Source organism: Caretta caretta, chromosome 14, assembly GCF_965140235.1.
Source record: "Caretta caretta isolate rCarCar2 chromosome 14, rCarCar1.hap1, whole genome shotgun sequence".
NCBI classification, from domain to species: domain Eukaryota; kingdom Metazoa; phylum Chordata; order Testudines; family Cheloniidae; genus Caretta; species Caretta caretta.
In genome coordinates, this window is record NC_134219.1 from 42160680 (window position 1) to 42176141 (window position 15462).

Sequence of the window (15462 nt, forward strand, 5' to 3'; positions counted from 1 at the left end):
AATAACAGAGTTGGAAGGGACCTCTGGAGGCCATCTAGTCCAACCCCCTGCCTAGAGCAGGACCAATCCCAACTAAATCATCCCAGCCAGGGCTTTGTCAAGCCTGACCTTAAAAACTTCTAAGGAAGGGGATTCCACCACCTCCCTAGGTAATGCATTCCAGTGTTTCACCACCCTCCTAGTGAAAAAGTTTTTCCTAATATCCAACCTAAATCTCCCCCACTGCAACTTGAGACCATTACTCCTTGTCCTGTCATCTGCTATCACTGAGAATAGTCTAGATCCATCCTCTCTGGATCCGCCTTTCAAGTAGTTAAAAGCAGCTATCAAATCCCCCCTCATTCTTCTCTTCCGTAGACTAAACAATCCCAGTTCCCTCAGCCTCTCCTCATAAGTCATGTGTTCCAGACCCCTAATCATTTTTGTTGCCCTTCGCTGGACTCTCTCCAATTTCTCCACATCCTTCTTGAAGTGTGGGGCCCAAAACTGGACACAGTACTCCAGATGAGGCCTCACCAGTGTCGAATAGAGGGGAATGATCACGTCCCTCGATCTGCTGGCAATGCCCCTACATATACATCCCAAAATGCCATTGGCCTTCTTGGCAACAAGGGCGCACTGTTGACTCATATCCAGCTTCTCATCCACTGTCACCCCTAGGTCCTTCTCTGCAGAACTGCTGCCTAGCCATTCGGTCCCTAGTCTGTCGCGGTGCATTGGATTCTTCCGTCCTAAGTGCAGGACTCTGCACTTGTCCTTGTTGAACCTCATCAGATTTCTTTTGGCCCAATCCTCCAATTTGTCTAGGTCTCTCTGTATCCTATCCCTATCCTCTAGCATATCTACCACTCCTCCCAGTTTAGTGTCATCCGCAAACTTGCTGAGGGTGCAATCCACACCATCCTCCAGGTCATTAATGAAGATATTGAACAAAACTGGCCCCAGGACCGACCCTTGGGTCACTCCGCTAGATACCGGCTGCCAACTAGACATGGAGCCATTGATCACTACCCGTTGAGCCCGACAATCTAGCCAACTTTCTACCCACCTTGTAGTGCATCCATCCAGCCCATACTTCTTTAACTTGCTGACAAGAATACTGTGGGAGACCGTGTCAAAAGCTTTGCTAAAGTCAAGGAATAACACGTCCACTGCTTTCCCTTCATCCACAGAACCAGTTATCTCATCATAGAAGGCAATTAGATTAGTTAGGCATGACTTTCCCTTGGTGAATCCATGCTGACTGTTCCTGATCACTTTCCTCTCGTCTAAGTGCTTCAGAATTGATTCCTTGAGGACCTGCTCCATGATTTTTCCGGGGACTGAGGTGAGGCTGAATGGCCTGTAGTTCCCAGGATCCTCCTTCTTCCCTTTTTTAAAGATTGGCACTACATTAGCCTTAGTAATAGTAGAAGATAGTAATTGTAGTAGTCTATGTTTAGCTATATCTTGTTACAGATTAACGGTGTAACCAAAGCGTTCCTATCTAGGACTGTATTTTGTTAATTCAGAAGTTAAAAGGAAATATAAACATTTAGATGAAACTTGGGTGTAATAATGTCATTGTGTATATATCTTTCTCTTTAAAGTTTGTAGTAAACTGTCTATGAACTGCTTTATATATAATTACCTTTTGTTAATCCATGTAGTTTTATTACCTGTGATGTTTGGGAAATGGGAGGTTACTTCCAGAACCTATTGTTCACCCAAGGACTGCCTGCTGTCGAGAGGCTGCAAAAACGTCTATATAAATTCTTGGTACCTGATCCTTTTATCTCAGATCTTCTTAAGCTTTCTTCAGGGGGAGTTCGAGTCGTAAGACTGAGATCTCCAGTCCCCATCTGGACTGCCCTGATATTGAACATTTGGATATTGGACTAGAACCTTATGAAATGATTCTGAAAAACACTTTTCTCAATTCTAAAGCACCATCTCTATGGTGAAACTGACCTAAGGACTCTATTCGCATTTGTACGTCTAATGATCTTTTAGCCTATACCGTCTTTTCTTTTTTTAATAAATCCTAGTTTAGTTAACAAGAATGGGCTGTAAGCATGTATTTGGGTAAGAACTGAAGTATTCATTAACTTGGTGGGTAACATGTCTCATCCTTTGGGTTTGGTAGAATTCTTTATATGATGAAGATTTTCAGGAATCCCCATCAGAATCTCAGAGGACATTTTCCCACATCAGGTATTGTTAAAGACCTGCCTCTGTTGCGACTCTGTCAAATCATTTATTTTGTTACAGCATTTCCCATACCATGAAGGGTTTACAGAGCTAAATGATGCCTCATGCCTGTGCCAGGTAACTTCCAGTGAAATTAGCCTGTAATTAAAATCCAAAGTTGTTACCCATTAAACTGGACAGCAATTCCCTACCTTGTACTCCTGGGCAGCCTCCTCTATGGGAACCACCGAGTGAGCTCTGTGAGCCCGGGACAGATGGCAAACCACACAGATCAAAGTTTGATGCTCTTCACAGAAGTTTCGGAAACTCCTGGTGTTCCCCACACACCCCACCCCCTCCTGCCATCTGTGACTCTGTTCAGTGGCTGCAGGGGCCGGTGCAGACCTTGGCCCAGGTTGAGGAAGTTCTGATCCCAGCCAGAGCTACCTCCCTGTTACAATGGCCTCCGTGTGTCTTGGCAAGGGAGCAGAGAGTGCGAGGCCCAGCTTTATACTGTCCACGTCCCCCTGTCCCTGCTCCACTCCCCTCCCTCTTCCACCCGCCGCCACCACCCTCACCCCATTCCCAGCCCTCTCAGGAGCCCACCTTGTGCCTGCAGCTGCTGGGGAGGAGGCACCAGGGGGTTCTGTGCTGGAGGGATCCCTCACTATGGGGGAGGGGCTTTCTCCTTCCCTACAGCCCATTTGGCCCAGACTAGCTGCCGTACGGGACCAGAGCCCAGTGATGGGCTGGATCCACTTGTAACAATTGGCCTTTAATTTAGGGTCTAGATTTTGGGTGCCGACCTTTAGGCACCTGGGCCTGGTTCTCAGAGGGGCTGGTCTCCTGCAGCTGTGGAGGCTACTTGGCTCTGGAGCACCTGCCCTGCAGTTCTCTAGCTGGGAGATTTCAAAAGGCTGCCTGGTGGGACTCACAGAACCACTCTGGCTGAGCCTTGCCCACGTACACCACAGAACAGGTCAGACTGGCACCCGTCAGCTCCAGCCTGGGGTTAGGTTGGCTACACTCCAGCGTAATCCCAGTGGGACTTGGCATGGATCTGCGCTGTCTGGAGTCCTGTTATGGGTGGACTCAAGGTGCTCGGACTCCCACACAGTGTTTAGCCCAGTGATCTCCTCTCATGCAGACGGGAGTCAGAGTTTAACCCCTCATGGAGCAGCACAGGAGTTCAGAATCCCAGTGGGAAACCTCCTCTCCCTGCTGAGCCTGGGGCCTTTATCAAGTTGTCTTTCCCTCCCGATAGACACACTTCTTCATGGGAGGTTGATGTTGAGGTGGCAGCAGGGTGTAATGCTTAGCACAGTGGAGTGGGACTGGGGAGTTTTGGGTTCGAGTCCCGTCTGTGCTGGTGATCCTGGGCCAGTAATTGCTCTTCTCTGTGCCTCAGTTTCCCTCCCACCCTAGTTAGGCTGTAACCTGCTCAGGGCAGGGATTGCCCCTGGCTGGGTTTTGTGCAGGGCTCAGATCTCATATGTGGTCTGTAAGGGCTCTTGTGATGGAAATAGAAGTAATAATAAATTCTATTAAACAAACCAACTTGTACCTTCCTCTCCTGCAATGTGAAGGTAGCACTCTCACAGATTGGGTCTCAGCTCATGTGATTTAAACGTCACTGGTGTTAACAGCTTCCACTCAGTAAAATGTTCCCTTATTTCACCAGTGGAAGCTGGGTTTGAAAAGCATTCAGCATCTCCAATAATTTTCCCTCATCAGATATCTTTGAAGACTCCATTTTTTGCCTTTGTTGCCACATTGCCAGATCATTTATTTTGTCATGACATCTCCCAAACAGTGAAGGCTTTGCAGAGCTGAATGCTGCAGTTACATCTATGAGAGGGAACTTTCAGTGAAATTAGCCTGTAATTAAAACCCAAAAGTTAACCCATTAAATCTGACAGCAATTCCCTACCTTGTACTCCTGGGTAGTCTCCTGTATGGGAACCACCGTGTGAGCGCGATGAGCCCGGGACTCTCTGCAGATCGCACAGTTGGGGGTTTGATCCTCTTCACAGAATTGTTTCAGAGCCTCCAGATGTTCCACACACACCCCGCCCCTCCTGCTCCCTTTGCTGCTTGTAAACTCAGCCGCTTGGCGATTGCCTAGCCCCTGAGCTCCCGGCTATGGAGCCAGGGAGGGGTTGGATAAGGGGCAGGGGATCCCAGGGGGCCGTCAGGGGACAGGGAGCAGGAAGTGGTTGGATGGGGCAGTCAGGGGAGGGGGAGCAGGGGAGGGATAGGGGGTGGGGTCTGGGGGGGTGGTTAGGTGCGGGTGGATATGCATCAGGGCAGTCAGGGGACAGGGAGTGTTTGGATAGGTGTGGGAGTCCTGGGGAGCCTGTCAAGGGGCAGGGGTGTAGATAGGGGTAAGGGCAGTCAGGGGACAAGGGGCCGGGGGGGTTGGATGGGTTGGAGATTCTGAGGGGGGCAGTCAGGGGTCAGGAAGTGGGAGGGAGTGGATAGGGGGTGGGGGCCAGGCTGTTTGGGGAGGCACAACCTTCCCTACCTGGCCCTCCATACAGTTTCACAGCCCCGATGTCGCCCTTGGGGCCCAAAAGTTTGCTCATCCCTGGCTTCGACAAACAAGTTTGTTTCCATTTGCAGGAGGTAATGCGGCAAGTGAGACGAGGCAATCTGATGACACTGTTGCAGCCGGGAGTCGCAAGATACTTACATGCCAGATGCGCTAAAGATTCCTCTGTCCCTTCATGCTTCAACCACCATTGCTTAATATCCCTTCCCCTGGCCTGTTACACCTGCTGTCCATGCTCAGACCAGAGCTGATCATTCTTCAGCTTTTCAGACTCTTCTAGAGTGTGTGGGGAAAATTGTTCATCTGCCAGTAGGGTTCCCAACTCTCCTGGACCGGATGCCGTTTGTGGCAATGGCGTCTGGTCCGGGAGAGCTGGAAATCTTATGTGCCAGGGAAATCCCCTCTGGCTGGCATTTCCCATTTGCCTGCCTCCTGCCGAAGGAGAGTCAATTGGCATTTATTTATTTTTGGAGCTTCTCTCACAGACGTAGCTGCTGTCGCCCATTGGGGTGGATTAATTAACTCTCCCGCAGGTGCAGTACAGAAAACTGCTCCCTGCAGGAATGTGCTCCTTATGGTGAACTGAGCATGCAGTAACATCTGCTGAAAACACTGTCCTTCACCCTGCCCTTACTAAGCATAGGATTGTGCTGAGTGCTTTTTACAGGGGTTAAAAAGGGGCAAAGGGGGCAAATGGGAGGAGGGGGGCAGCCAGGGTCTGAGCAGGGGGTAAAAGTTGACTGGTCAGGGGGTCATGCACCTGACAAACACCTGCCAGGAATTGTCCAGGTAATACTTAGTCCTGCCATGAGTACAGGGGACAAGAGAAGAGTGCAGGGGACAAACTGCTCTCTGTCCTCATTTGCTCCCTCAGAGAGCAGTTTTTACACAATAGCAGTTGCTTAAGAACCATTCACACATCAGCAACTGGTGCAGGTAGCATATTCCTACAGGGAGGTTTCCCATCTGCCACTGTGTGCAGAGCAGAGGGAGGTCAGCCCACGCTGCACTGGGGGCTGGGACAGCCACATCTGGGGGGGAAGGGGGGAGCTGAAAGAGGGCTGAAGAGGGTGTAGATAAGGTGGGATTTAGGGGGATGAGGGATGGGTCTGGGGCAGATGCAGGAGGCAGGGAATGGCTGAAGTGGGGATGGGGTGATGCAGGGGAATCAGGGAAGACTTAGGGGCCAGATGGAAACAGGACTTCAATAGAGGGAAACTATCAGTGGGGGGGTCACTGAGAAGGAAAGGGGGGACATGGGGAGGGGAGGCTTTGAGAGCAAGAGCAGACTGGCTGGGGAAGGGAGGGAAAGAGGGTGGGGGTCAGGGAGAAGGAGAGGGCGGAATACAAAAGCAGCTCTCCCACCCCACGGGGCAAGAGAGGGGTAGGGGCTGCCCCACCCAGCAGCCAAAGGAGAATTCTTTTACTGCAAATAGTTAAGGAAGCTTTGGGGGTTTGTGGAGGCTTCCACCTAAGGGCTCAGAAGTTACAAGGCAGGTATCCAGATTAGGGATGAAAATAGTATGTAAAAAGTAACCCTTTCAACTATTACAATTCTACTGGTAACACGTTAAGGAGTTCACAACATGGGCATCTGCCCAGCATCCCGGCTGCCGCCATGACGGGTTTAGCCCGGCAGAGCACACACAGAACAGCTGGAATTGCTCTGGGCCCAGTGGAACGATTTTAGAGTAGGGGTGTGGTGCCCCCCTTGTCCCTGTCTGTGCCCCCCACCCCTTTGACGTGGGGCCGGGAGCAGGGCCATGGCTCTGGGAGGGTTGGAGTTGGGACACAGACAGGGGTAAGAGGCCCGAGGCTGGACGTGGAAGCTGATGAAGTCATCCCCATCATACTGGCATTTCCCCTGCCCCCCGGCGGTGTTCCAGATCAAGGCCTCCGTCCTGTGGAACCCAGGGGGAGGGCAGGGACAGAACTAGGTCAGCAGCCAGAAGTGCTCAAAGATCACGAGTCCAACCCCCTACTCCCAATCAGTTACAGAGATTACCAAATTTGGATGCTTTTTGTTTGTCCTCTGGATTTGCACCTTTCTGGGGACACTGGGAAGAAAGGTCCTGTCACCTAGAGCCTGAGGGCGTGTGGCCATCACCAGAGCACGTGTCTGACCCGCGGCATCCCTGCAGCACAGCCAGGGCCTGGGCAGGAGGCCTGGGACGTGGGAGGGACAGACTGTGAACTGCCCCCGTGCCAACAGAGTGGGGCTAAGTATTTCCTTTCTCCTTTCTCATTGTTTAGTGATTTTTTTTTTATTAGCTGCTGTTTAGTAAATTGCATTTGTTCTGGAGTATAGACAATGGTCAGGGAGGAGGTCAGGGAAGCATCCAGAGCGGAGAAAATACTCTGGAGTGGGGATGCTCCAGCCCGTGTCCTGAGTGGTCACACCAAGGTTGGGGGCCGAGCCCCTCAGGAAGCCTGGGCCCAGCCTTGTCAGGGTTATAAGGACTTTGCCACACAGGAGAGTGGAAGGGGAACCCTCAAGGTGAGGCAGGCTCCGGGTGAAGGAAGAGGGAGCGAGGACTCAGATCCTTCTGCTGTTCGATTCCACCCAGGGGGTGTCTAAGTTAGGAAAGTTCCACACAGTAATGGGACCATTTCCCCGCTTACCTCCATGCATGTTTACTGGCTTCCCCTAAAGTTCATATTACTTCATAAAGTAAATATTTTAGGGAAAAGTGTCAGAGCGGCCACCAGCGAGAGTTGCTGGCCTCACTCTGAGGCCACCAAACCTTTGTTTGGGAGAACCCCTGGGCTAGATGCTCAGGACGGGCCCTTCTGACCTTAGAGCCTGTGAGTGTAACAGGAGCCGGGCACAGGGATGCTGCAGATGGGTTGATTGATCGCTAGGACCCAGGAGGAGCTGGGGGGCGGCTCGGTGGGAGGATCGCGGGGCTCAGGCCCGGCCGCAGGAAGTGACTCGCAGCCGCTGCGGGGACTCTGGCTCCCGGCGAGATCCCCGCGCCCCGGCGGCTGGTGCTGGGAGCCCGGAGCCCGGGCTGCAGCCGGGAGAGGGGAACCTCCAGCCGGGCCCTGCCCGCTGCTCCCCGGGAGCCTCTCCCAGGGCAGAGCCCCCAGCCCGGCCAGGGCCCCTTCCCGGCCCGGCCCCTGCGCTCGGAGGGAAGGTAAGAGAGACCCGCCCCCCCCGTCACCCCCGGGCTGCGGGGGGCGGGTTTGGCCCCGGGCTGCTCCCCGCGGAGCCGGCTGCGATTCCCTGCCCCGGGCCCGGGAAAGCTGCCGCAGCTCCCGGTGTGTGCGGGCGGGGAGCCCTGGCACAGGCCCTGGCAGGCAGGGCGGAGGGGGAAACCCAGGAATGAGGTGAGCAGAGGGAATAAAAATTCCCCCCAGATAGGTCGAGCCAGCTGCAGTGGTTGCAAAAATAGGGGGGAGTGGGGCTTTTCCTTCCCCCTTTCCTAGGATTTTAGCTCCCATTTCCCAGTTCATCGCAGTGCCCGGACAGGGCCCCTCTCCCCTCCTGTATAAGATGTTTCTGAGGTGCTAGAGGGGATTTGATCCAGTGAACTATTGACAGACACCCCCCTCCACTCCCCCAGATCTCCCTGTCACACCTGCTTTGAGCCTTTAAAAGAATCCGGGTCTCAGTTCCTGTGTCTGTGTAAAGCCACCCAGCGCTTCATCCATGTGTCCTAGCCCCTGTCCCTGTTCCCCTGAGTTTCACTCCCCTTGGAATCCAGTCTGGGCAGTTTCACTCCTTTACATTCGTTCTTTAAAAAAATATTCTTCTTACTCTGAGCGCTTCATCCTAAACTTCATTAGCCTTGTGCGGAGGGTCGTCACGGTGCCCTGGTATTCCTATTTTTAACGGCAAATCAGCACGGGAAATATTAACAGTTTCTCCTTGGCCTTGGTCAGGCCGGGGGACACCATGGTGACCTCACCCTGTTTACCTTTTGGTGAGATTAAGGTACTTTGCCTCTGCTCTGTTTTTGCGGCGGGCTAGCTAATGCAGGTGAGTTACCCCATGGGAAAAACACCCACTTTCTTATAGACACAGACTAAGCTGCTGACTCCGATGTTAAATGACCCGTTATTGTTCATGGGCTGAAAACTCTGATACTGAGTGTGTGTCTCCTAATTCTGCTCCTGTGCCAGGTGCTGCCTCTGAATGTCTGCACCCAGTTATGCGGGCGTCATGGAACAGAAATTAAAACATTTAAAACTAAAGGAATTAGCAGAGACCCCCCACACACACACAGCACCTCTCACCAATTTCTCTCATTTCCCTTTGCTTCTTCAGGTCTTGTCTGGTGGTCTGATGTTAAAGGTGTGACGTTAATCCACATGAATTCCAGGGCTTTAAACCCCTGTGTGGACGCTCTCGTTCAGAAGTCAAGTGGCCTTAATTTAGACAAAAAGAAAAGGAGGACTTGTGGCACCTTAGAGACTAACCAATTTATTTGAGCATGAGCTTTCGTGAGCTACAGCTCACTTCATCGGATGCTATAGCTCACGAAAGCTCATGCTCAAATAAATTGGTTAGTCTCTAAGGTGCCACAAGTACTCCTTTTCTTTTTGCGAATACAGACTAACACGGCTGTTACTCTGAAACCTTAATTTAGACAGTGGCAGTCAGGACAGCCACAGACCAGGGCAGGAGACCTTCCCCCAAACATTATAAATCTTCAGGTCTTTGATCGCTTCTTGAACATTTTTAAGTTTTGGATAGTCCAGGTGTAATGCACATGCGATGTTTCAAGCCTAAAGAGAAGGAGCGAAACAGTGGGGCGCTCATCTCATCTTCCCTGACTGTTGCCTTGAGTAGAAACGCCATTAAGATATTTCACAGCTTTGGTCCAACAGAATGTCAGTAGATGGGTTGAGGTGGAAATGTGTAAGGTGATCTCGCTCCTCTGCTGCCTCCTGCAAAGGACAGGACATGCTTCGTGAGCAGGAGGGCGAAGGCAGGATAGTGTCATGGCAGATCCTGCTGTGAGCATGGAGAGTGTTGGCCTGGCTGCTCGGTGATCCCCTTTGTAAGGAATATAGCCCAAATGGCGGCACTCTTGTCCCATGGGAGTGAACTATAAAGACTCCTTTGATCTCTTGCCCTGGTGAGAGTGTGCCCTGAGGGAGACACACTGCACCAGAGTCCTGCCTGGCTTCATTCAGAGCCGTTCCAGAGCATGGAGATGGTGACTGTCCTAAACACCTGTCTCCTGTCCATGCTCTGATGGCCTCAGCTCTCAGGTGAATAAAGAGGGAGAGGCCGGGCCAGGTGGCATGTGCCCAGTGAAAACATCCAATGCAGCTTTGGAAACAAATACAGAGCATGTCTGGTAACTGCTCCTCCCTACTTCTGGATGCTTTGGAGCAAGATCAGCCCTGTGCTGAGACACAGCATGACAATGCGTGAAGTGAGCTTAGTATATTTTTGTTACACCTGCCAGACTGTGCCTCACACCTTTGTGAGCATCGCAGTCACAGACTCACCGACATGACCATCCTCATGTACAACAGGGGTAACAGACAATGCTTTCTCTCCAAGTTACATTTCCCTGGCAGAGCCTAGTTACAAGGCAAATATCCACAGGCAACCCCCTCCCTTCCCGCACACACTGCTCCCAGTTTACATTGGATTTTTTTTTAAAAGAGACAAACTCATGATCTTTGGGGCTCTGATTCTTGAGTGTTCAGGGCTTCCCTAGGTCTTGGTCTGATTTCCAGACAGGTTTTAGATTTCACCCACACCGGAGTCAGACCGGAGTCACTCCTCGCTCTGGTGGGGGGAGTGCGGATGGGCCAACGGGATCAGCCTCCGCCTGCCTGTCCCTGGGGGCTGCTGTGGGAGTCGAGGGCAGCTCATTCTTCAGGTGTTGCCACCAGAGGGCTCCGGCTATGGCTAAGGGGGAGAGGGGTTTACACTGCAATGGGGGGAAATCTGCCAAAGTGGCCCCTTTGATTCTGCTCTTTTTCTAGCGGTTGGCTCAGGGATGCTGTTACTGGGAGGGTCTAAAGAGCCTGGGGGAAATCAGGGGGTGACATGGACTCCAGCCCCTTCTGTAACCTCCCCCATCACCCCGACAGGCTGAGGAATCACGTCCACATAGCCAGCTCAGGTAGGGGATTTCAGGGAGTTGCTGGGTGGGGGGAGGGAGAGGCAGGGAGGAGACAGGGTGTGATAAACCTGCTGATTTTCTGAGTAGGCCCATTGGTGGCGAGGGAGGGGAGAGGGGACATTCCCCCATTTCTCAAACAGGATATAACCCCCTGGGCAGGGTTGGGAACATTTTCCAGACTCCCAGTGCTGGAGCCTGAACCCACTGGCCAGAGCCTGCTGTGAAATACGAAGGGAAGCTGTCGGGATTCCTGTCCCTGCCTCCGGCTCAGATCTCCGCTTCCCGTATCAGCCTGTGGCTGGCAGGCATGTGGGAAATGAGAAGAACCTGCCCTGCTCCGTGTGCTGGGGCGGACAAGGAGCTCTCACCTTCTCCCAACCCCCTGAAGCCTCCTGGCTGCTCTGAACAATAGGAGTCAGTTTCTGCTACTCTGGCCCTCCCAGAGCTTTGAGTTTTCCCCCCTTTCCTGTGACTAGTGGGATTGTGGCTGGGGCAGCAGGTGCTGAGCGGGGGACTCTTGTTGTTCCAGATGCTGGTGACCTTCGAGGAGGTGGCTGTGTATTTCACCCAGGGGCAGGGGGCTCTGCTGGACCCCGCTCAGAGAGCCCTCTACAGGGACGTCATGCAGGAGAACTACGAGACAGTGACCTCGCTGGGTAAGGGATTCCCATCCCTTTGGTTATTAGAGGCCATGTAGTCTGCATGTCTGACTCTGGTCAGGTTCTTCCATCGTCCGTTAGATCAGAGGCGAACGGGTTCCATAATGCACGGCTGCCATGTGAGAGAGACTTGCATCTCCATGCCCTCTCCAGTGAGACACGGTGTCAAAACTTAATGGACATGCTAGCTCATCCCCACCCCTCCAGCTTTCAAAGAGGCAGAATTCATTCATTGTCCTGTCTGTATTGATTCCCATTCACATACACAATCCTTATTTACCTGCCTTCTTGGGAATAGCTCCAACCATTGGGAAGGCTTACAAAGAGGCATGGGTTTAATGCCAGAGCTGTCTGTGTCACCAAGGCCCCTAGACTGTTCAGATCCTAGGAACTCCTAGTGAGGGTGTAAAAATTCCCATCACCTCCCAAGATGTCTGCTTCTCCCAAGGGGGCTCAGCGACCATGTTCTCGTCCTCTTTGTTTCCACGTTCCCCAGCAGAGCACAGGGACAGGTTCCGCTCACAGAATGTCCTTTGTGACAGATGCGCTCTCAATCCTCTATGCACCCTGATCTGGTCTGATTTCACCCCCTGCGCAGGATTTCCCATTCCCAAACCTGACCTGATCGCCCGCCTGGAACGAGGGGAAGAGCCGTGGGTCCCGGATCTCCAGGCCTGCGAGGAAAGAGAGAGCCTGAGAGGGGCCCACACAGGTGAGAACTGACAAAGAAACCATCTGGGGAATGAAGGAAAAAGTTGAGAATCCCAAAAGTGTGGGTATCAGTAAGTGCCCTCAGTTCTTCCTCACCTCTTCCAGAGCAGGGCTGTAGTGAGCAGACATTACTCACTGCTCTACACCCGTCTTGTTAGCTGCAGGAGTTTCCTTCCCATCTCTCCTTCCCTGTGAGTTTTTGGGTGGGAAGTGGAGGCAGAATCGAATAGCTCAGTCTTTGTGTTGGGTTTTCCCTCGGTGTTATTTCTTTTTCTCCCCAGCACAATGACTCCCGTCTGGATTGTCTCTCTCTCCAAGCAGGTGCTGAGCGAGTGAGTGAGAGCGTGGAGGGGAATCACCATCAGGAAGTTCTTGGGGAAGTGGAATCACAGGGGACCTTTGTGGTAAGAGCTGAAATTTCCCAGTGTTGGAAACAGAGAGAAGCCTGGGAAAATTGGCACAGGTCAGAGAAGATGCAGGGAAACCACCCAAGGAAGAAAGTGCATGAATCTATTAAATGTGGGGGAGGGGACAAGGATCCCACAACCCAGCAGACAAATTCCAAAGAAGACATACGCTATGTATGCCTCGGTTATGGGGAAAGATTCATTCTGAGATCACATCAGACAATCCATACTGGAGAGAAACCACTTCAGTGCTTGGACTGTGGGGAAAGCTTCAATAATCGCTCAGCCCTGAATAACCATGGGAGAAGCCACAGAAGAGAGAAACCCTCTCAATGCCTCGACTGCGGGAAATGTTTCATTTGGAAGTCAGAACTAATTAGACATCAGTTAAGCCACACAGGAGAGAGACCCCATAAGTGCTTTGATTGTGGGAAAAGTTTCAAACAGAGGTCAGACCTTTTTAATCATCAGGCAATCCACACAGGAGAGAGACCCCATAAGTGTGTGGAGTGTGGGAAAAGTTTCAGTCGGAGGTCAGTCCTTGTTATTCATCAGAGAACCCACACAGGGGAGAGACCACATAAGTGCTTGAACTGTGGGAAAAGTTTCATTCAGAGGTCAGACCTTCTTAAACATCAGAGAATCCACACAGGAGAGAGACCTCACAAGTGCTTGGACTGTGGGAAAAGTTTTAGTCGGCGGTCAGCTCTTTTTAAACATCACGCATTCCACACTGGAGAGAGACCCCATAAGTGTTTAGACTGTGGAAAAACTTTCATATGGAGGTCAGACCTTGTTAAACATCAGAGAACCCACACAGGAGAGAGACCCCATAAGTGTTTACACTGTGGGAAAAGTTTCACACGGAGGTCAGTCCTTGTTAATCATCAGAGAATCCACACAGGAGAGAGACCCCATAAGTGTTTAGACTGTGGGAAAAGTTTCACATGGGGCTCAGACCTTCTTAAACATCAGAGAATCCACACAGGAGAGAGACCCCACAAGTGCTCAGACTGTGGAAAAGGTTTCATATGGAGGTCAAACCTTGTTAGACATGGGTCAATCCACACAGGAGAGAGACCCCACAAGTGCTTGGACTGTGAGGAAATTTCACACAGAGATCACACCGCATTAAACATGAGAGAATCCACACAGAATCTAAAATTCTCTGTCACAGGGACAGAAGGTGTTAAGGAAATTGCATGTAATTGACCAAGATACAGCCTTTAGAGACATGTTCGAAAAGTGTGTCCTCGTTAGATAAACTAGAGCTTCGAAAGGTAAACGTGTATTGTTAAAGACATGGAAGAAGATGGTACCTGAAGTAGTCTTTGTTTAGCTATATCTTGTTAGTGGTTAACAATGGAAATAAACGGTTCCTGTCTAGGGCTGTATTCAGAGATCAAAAGGGAATATTAACATTTAGATAAAACTTGCTTGTAATAATGTCATTGTTTGTCTCCTGAAAGTTTGTCGTAAACTGTCTATGAACTGCTTTATGGAGAATCACCTTATGATAATCCATGTAATTAATTACCAGTGATCTTTAGGAAATAGAAGGTTACTTCAAAAGCCTATTGTTCAGCCAAGGACTGTGTGCTGTCATGACGCTGCAAAAATGATCCTTTCTTTTTTGATCTGCCGAACCTTTATACCGAGGGGAGTGTGAGTCAGAAGATGGAGATCTCCAGTCCTATCTGGACTGCCCTGACATTGAAATTGGACTAGAACTTGATGAAACGATTCTGTAAAGGATTCTTTGCAATTCTAAAGCATCAGCTGTACAATGAAACTGAGCTAAGGACTCTATGCATGTCTCTGTGTATAATGATCTTTTCACCAGCACACTCTCTCTTTTCTTCTTTTAATAAATCTTAGTTGAGTTAATAAGAATTGGCTGTAAGCGTGTATTTGGGTAAGAACTGAAATATTCCTTAACTTGGTGGATAATGTATAGGATCCTTTGGGATTGGTGGAACTTTTTAATGTGATGAATAAGATTTTCAGCAGTCCCCATCATGTTGAAGTGGGCTGTCTGGGAGGGAGCCCAAGGCGGGGTTGCTTTAAGGGATCCGTGTTTTGGCTTCTGTGTAGCAGTACGGTATTGTAGAAGCTGTCTTGTTGCTGGCCTGGTGAATCTAAGGGTAAGTCTATACTACGAAATTAGGTCGATTTTTCAGAAGCGATTTTATACAGTCGATTGTGTGTGTCCCCACTAAGCGCATTAAATTGATGGAGTGCATCCACAGTACCGTGGCTAGCATCGACTGTCAGAGCGGTGCACTGTGGGTAGTTATCCCACAGTTCCCGCAGTCTCCGCCACCCACTGGAATTCTGGGTTAAGCTCCCAGTGCCTGATGGGGCAAAAACATTGTTGTGGGTGGTTTTGGGTACATGTCATCAGTCTCCCCTCCCTCCCTCCATAAAAGCAACGGCAGAGAATCATTTTTCGCCTTTTTTCACGGATAACCCACGCAGACGCCATAGCATTGTAAGTATGGAGCCCGTTGAGATCACCGCAGCAGTTGTGAGCATTGTAAACACCTCACGCATTATCCTGCAGTATGTGCAGAACCTGGAGAGGAGGTGACACCAGGACGATGACGATAGTGATGAGGACATGGACACAGACTTCCCTCAAAGCATGGGATGTGGCAATTGGGACATCATGGTGGCATTGGGGCACGTTCATACCCTGGAACGCCGATTCTGGGCCCGGCAAACAAGCACAGAGTGGTGGGACCGCATAGTGTTGCAGGTATGGGATGATTCCTAGTGGCTGTGAAACTTTTGCACGCGTAGGGCCACTTTCATGGAATGTTCTGACTTGCTTTCCCCTGCCCTAAAGCGCAAGAATACCAAGATGAGAGCAGCCC

At 50.9% G+C, this 15462-nt stretch overlaps 1 protein-coding gene and 1 pseudogene across 2 annotated transcripts; one reads left to right on the top strand and one right to left on the bottom strand.

The window, feature by feature from the left end:
- Nucleotides 1–15462, bottom strand: part of LOC142069256 (zinc finger protein RFP-like) — a 137270-nt pseudogene that overhangs the window by 35542 nt on the left and 86266 nt on the right.
- On the top strand, nt 7627–14479 carry LOC125621568 (uncharacterized). 2 transcript variants are annotated; one of them, XM_048818543.2, is made up of 5 exons: nt 7627–7857; nt 10670–10809; nt 11339–11465; nt 12067–12180; nt 12498–14479. In XM_048818543.2, the coding sequence occupies exons 3-5, from the start codon at nt 11339–11341 to the stop codon at nt 13796–13798; spliced, it is 1542 nt and encodes a 513-aa protein (XP_048674500.2). In that variant the 5' UTR covers nt 7627–7857; nt 10670–10809; the 3' UTR covers nt 13799–14479. The 2 variants fall into 2 exon arrangements, with proteins under 2 accessions (XP_048674500.2, XP_074975925.1); XM_075119824.1 differs by lacking the exons at nt 7627–7857; nt 10670–10809 and having other exon boundaries at nt 10869–11465.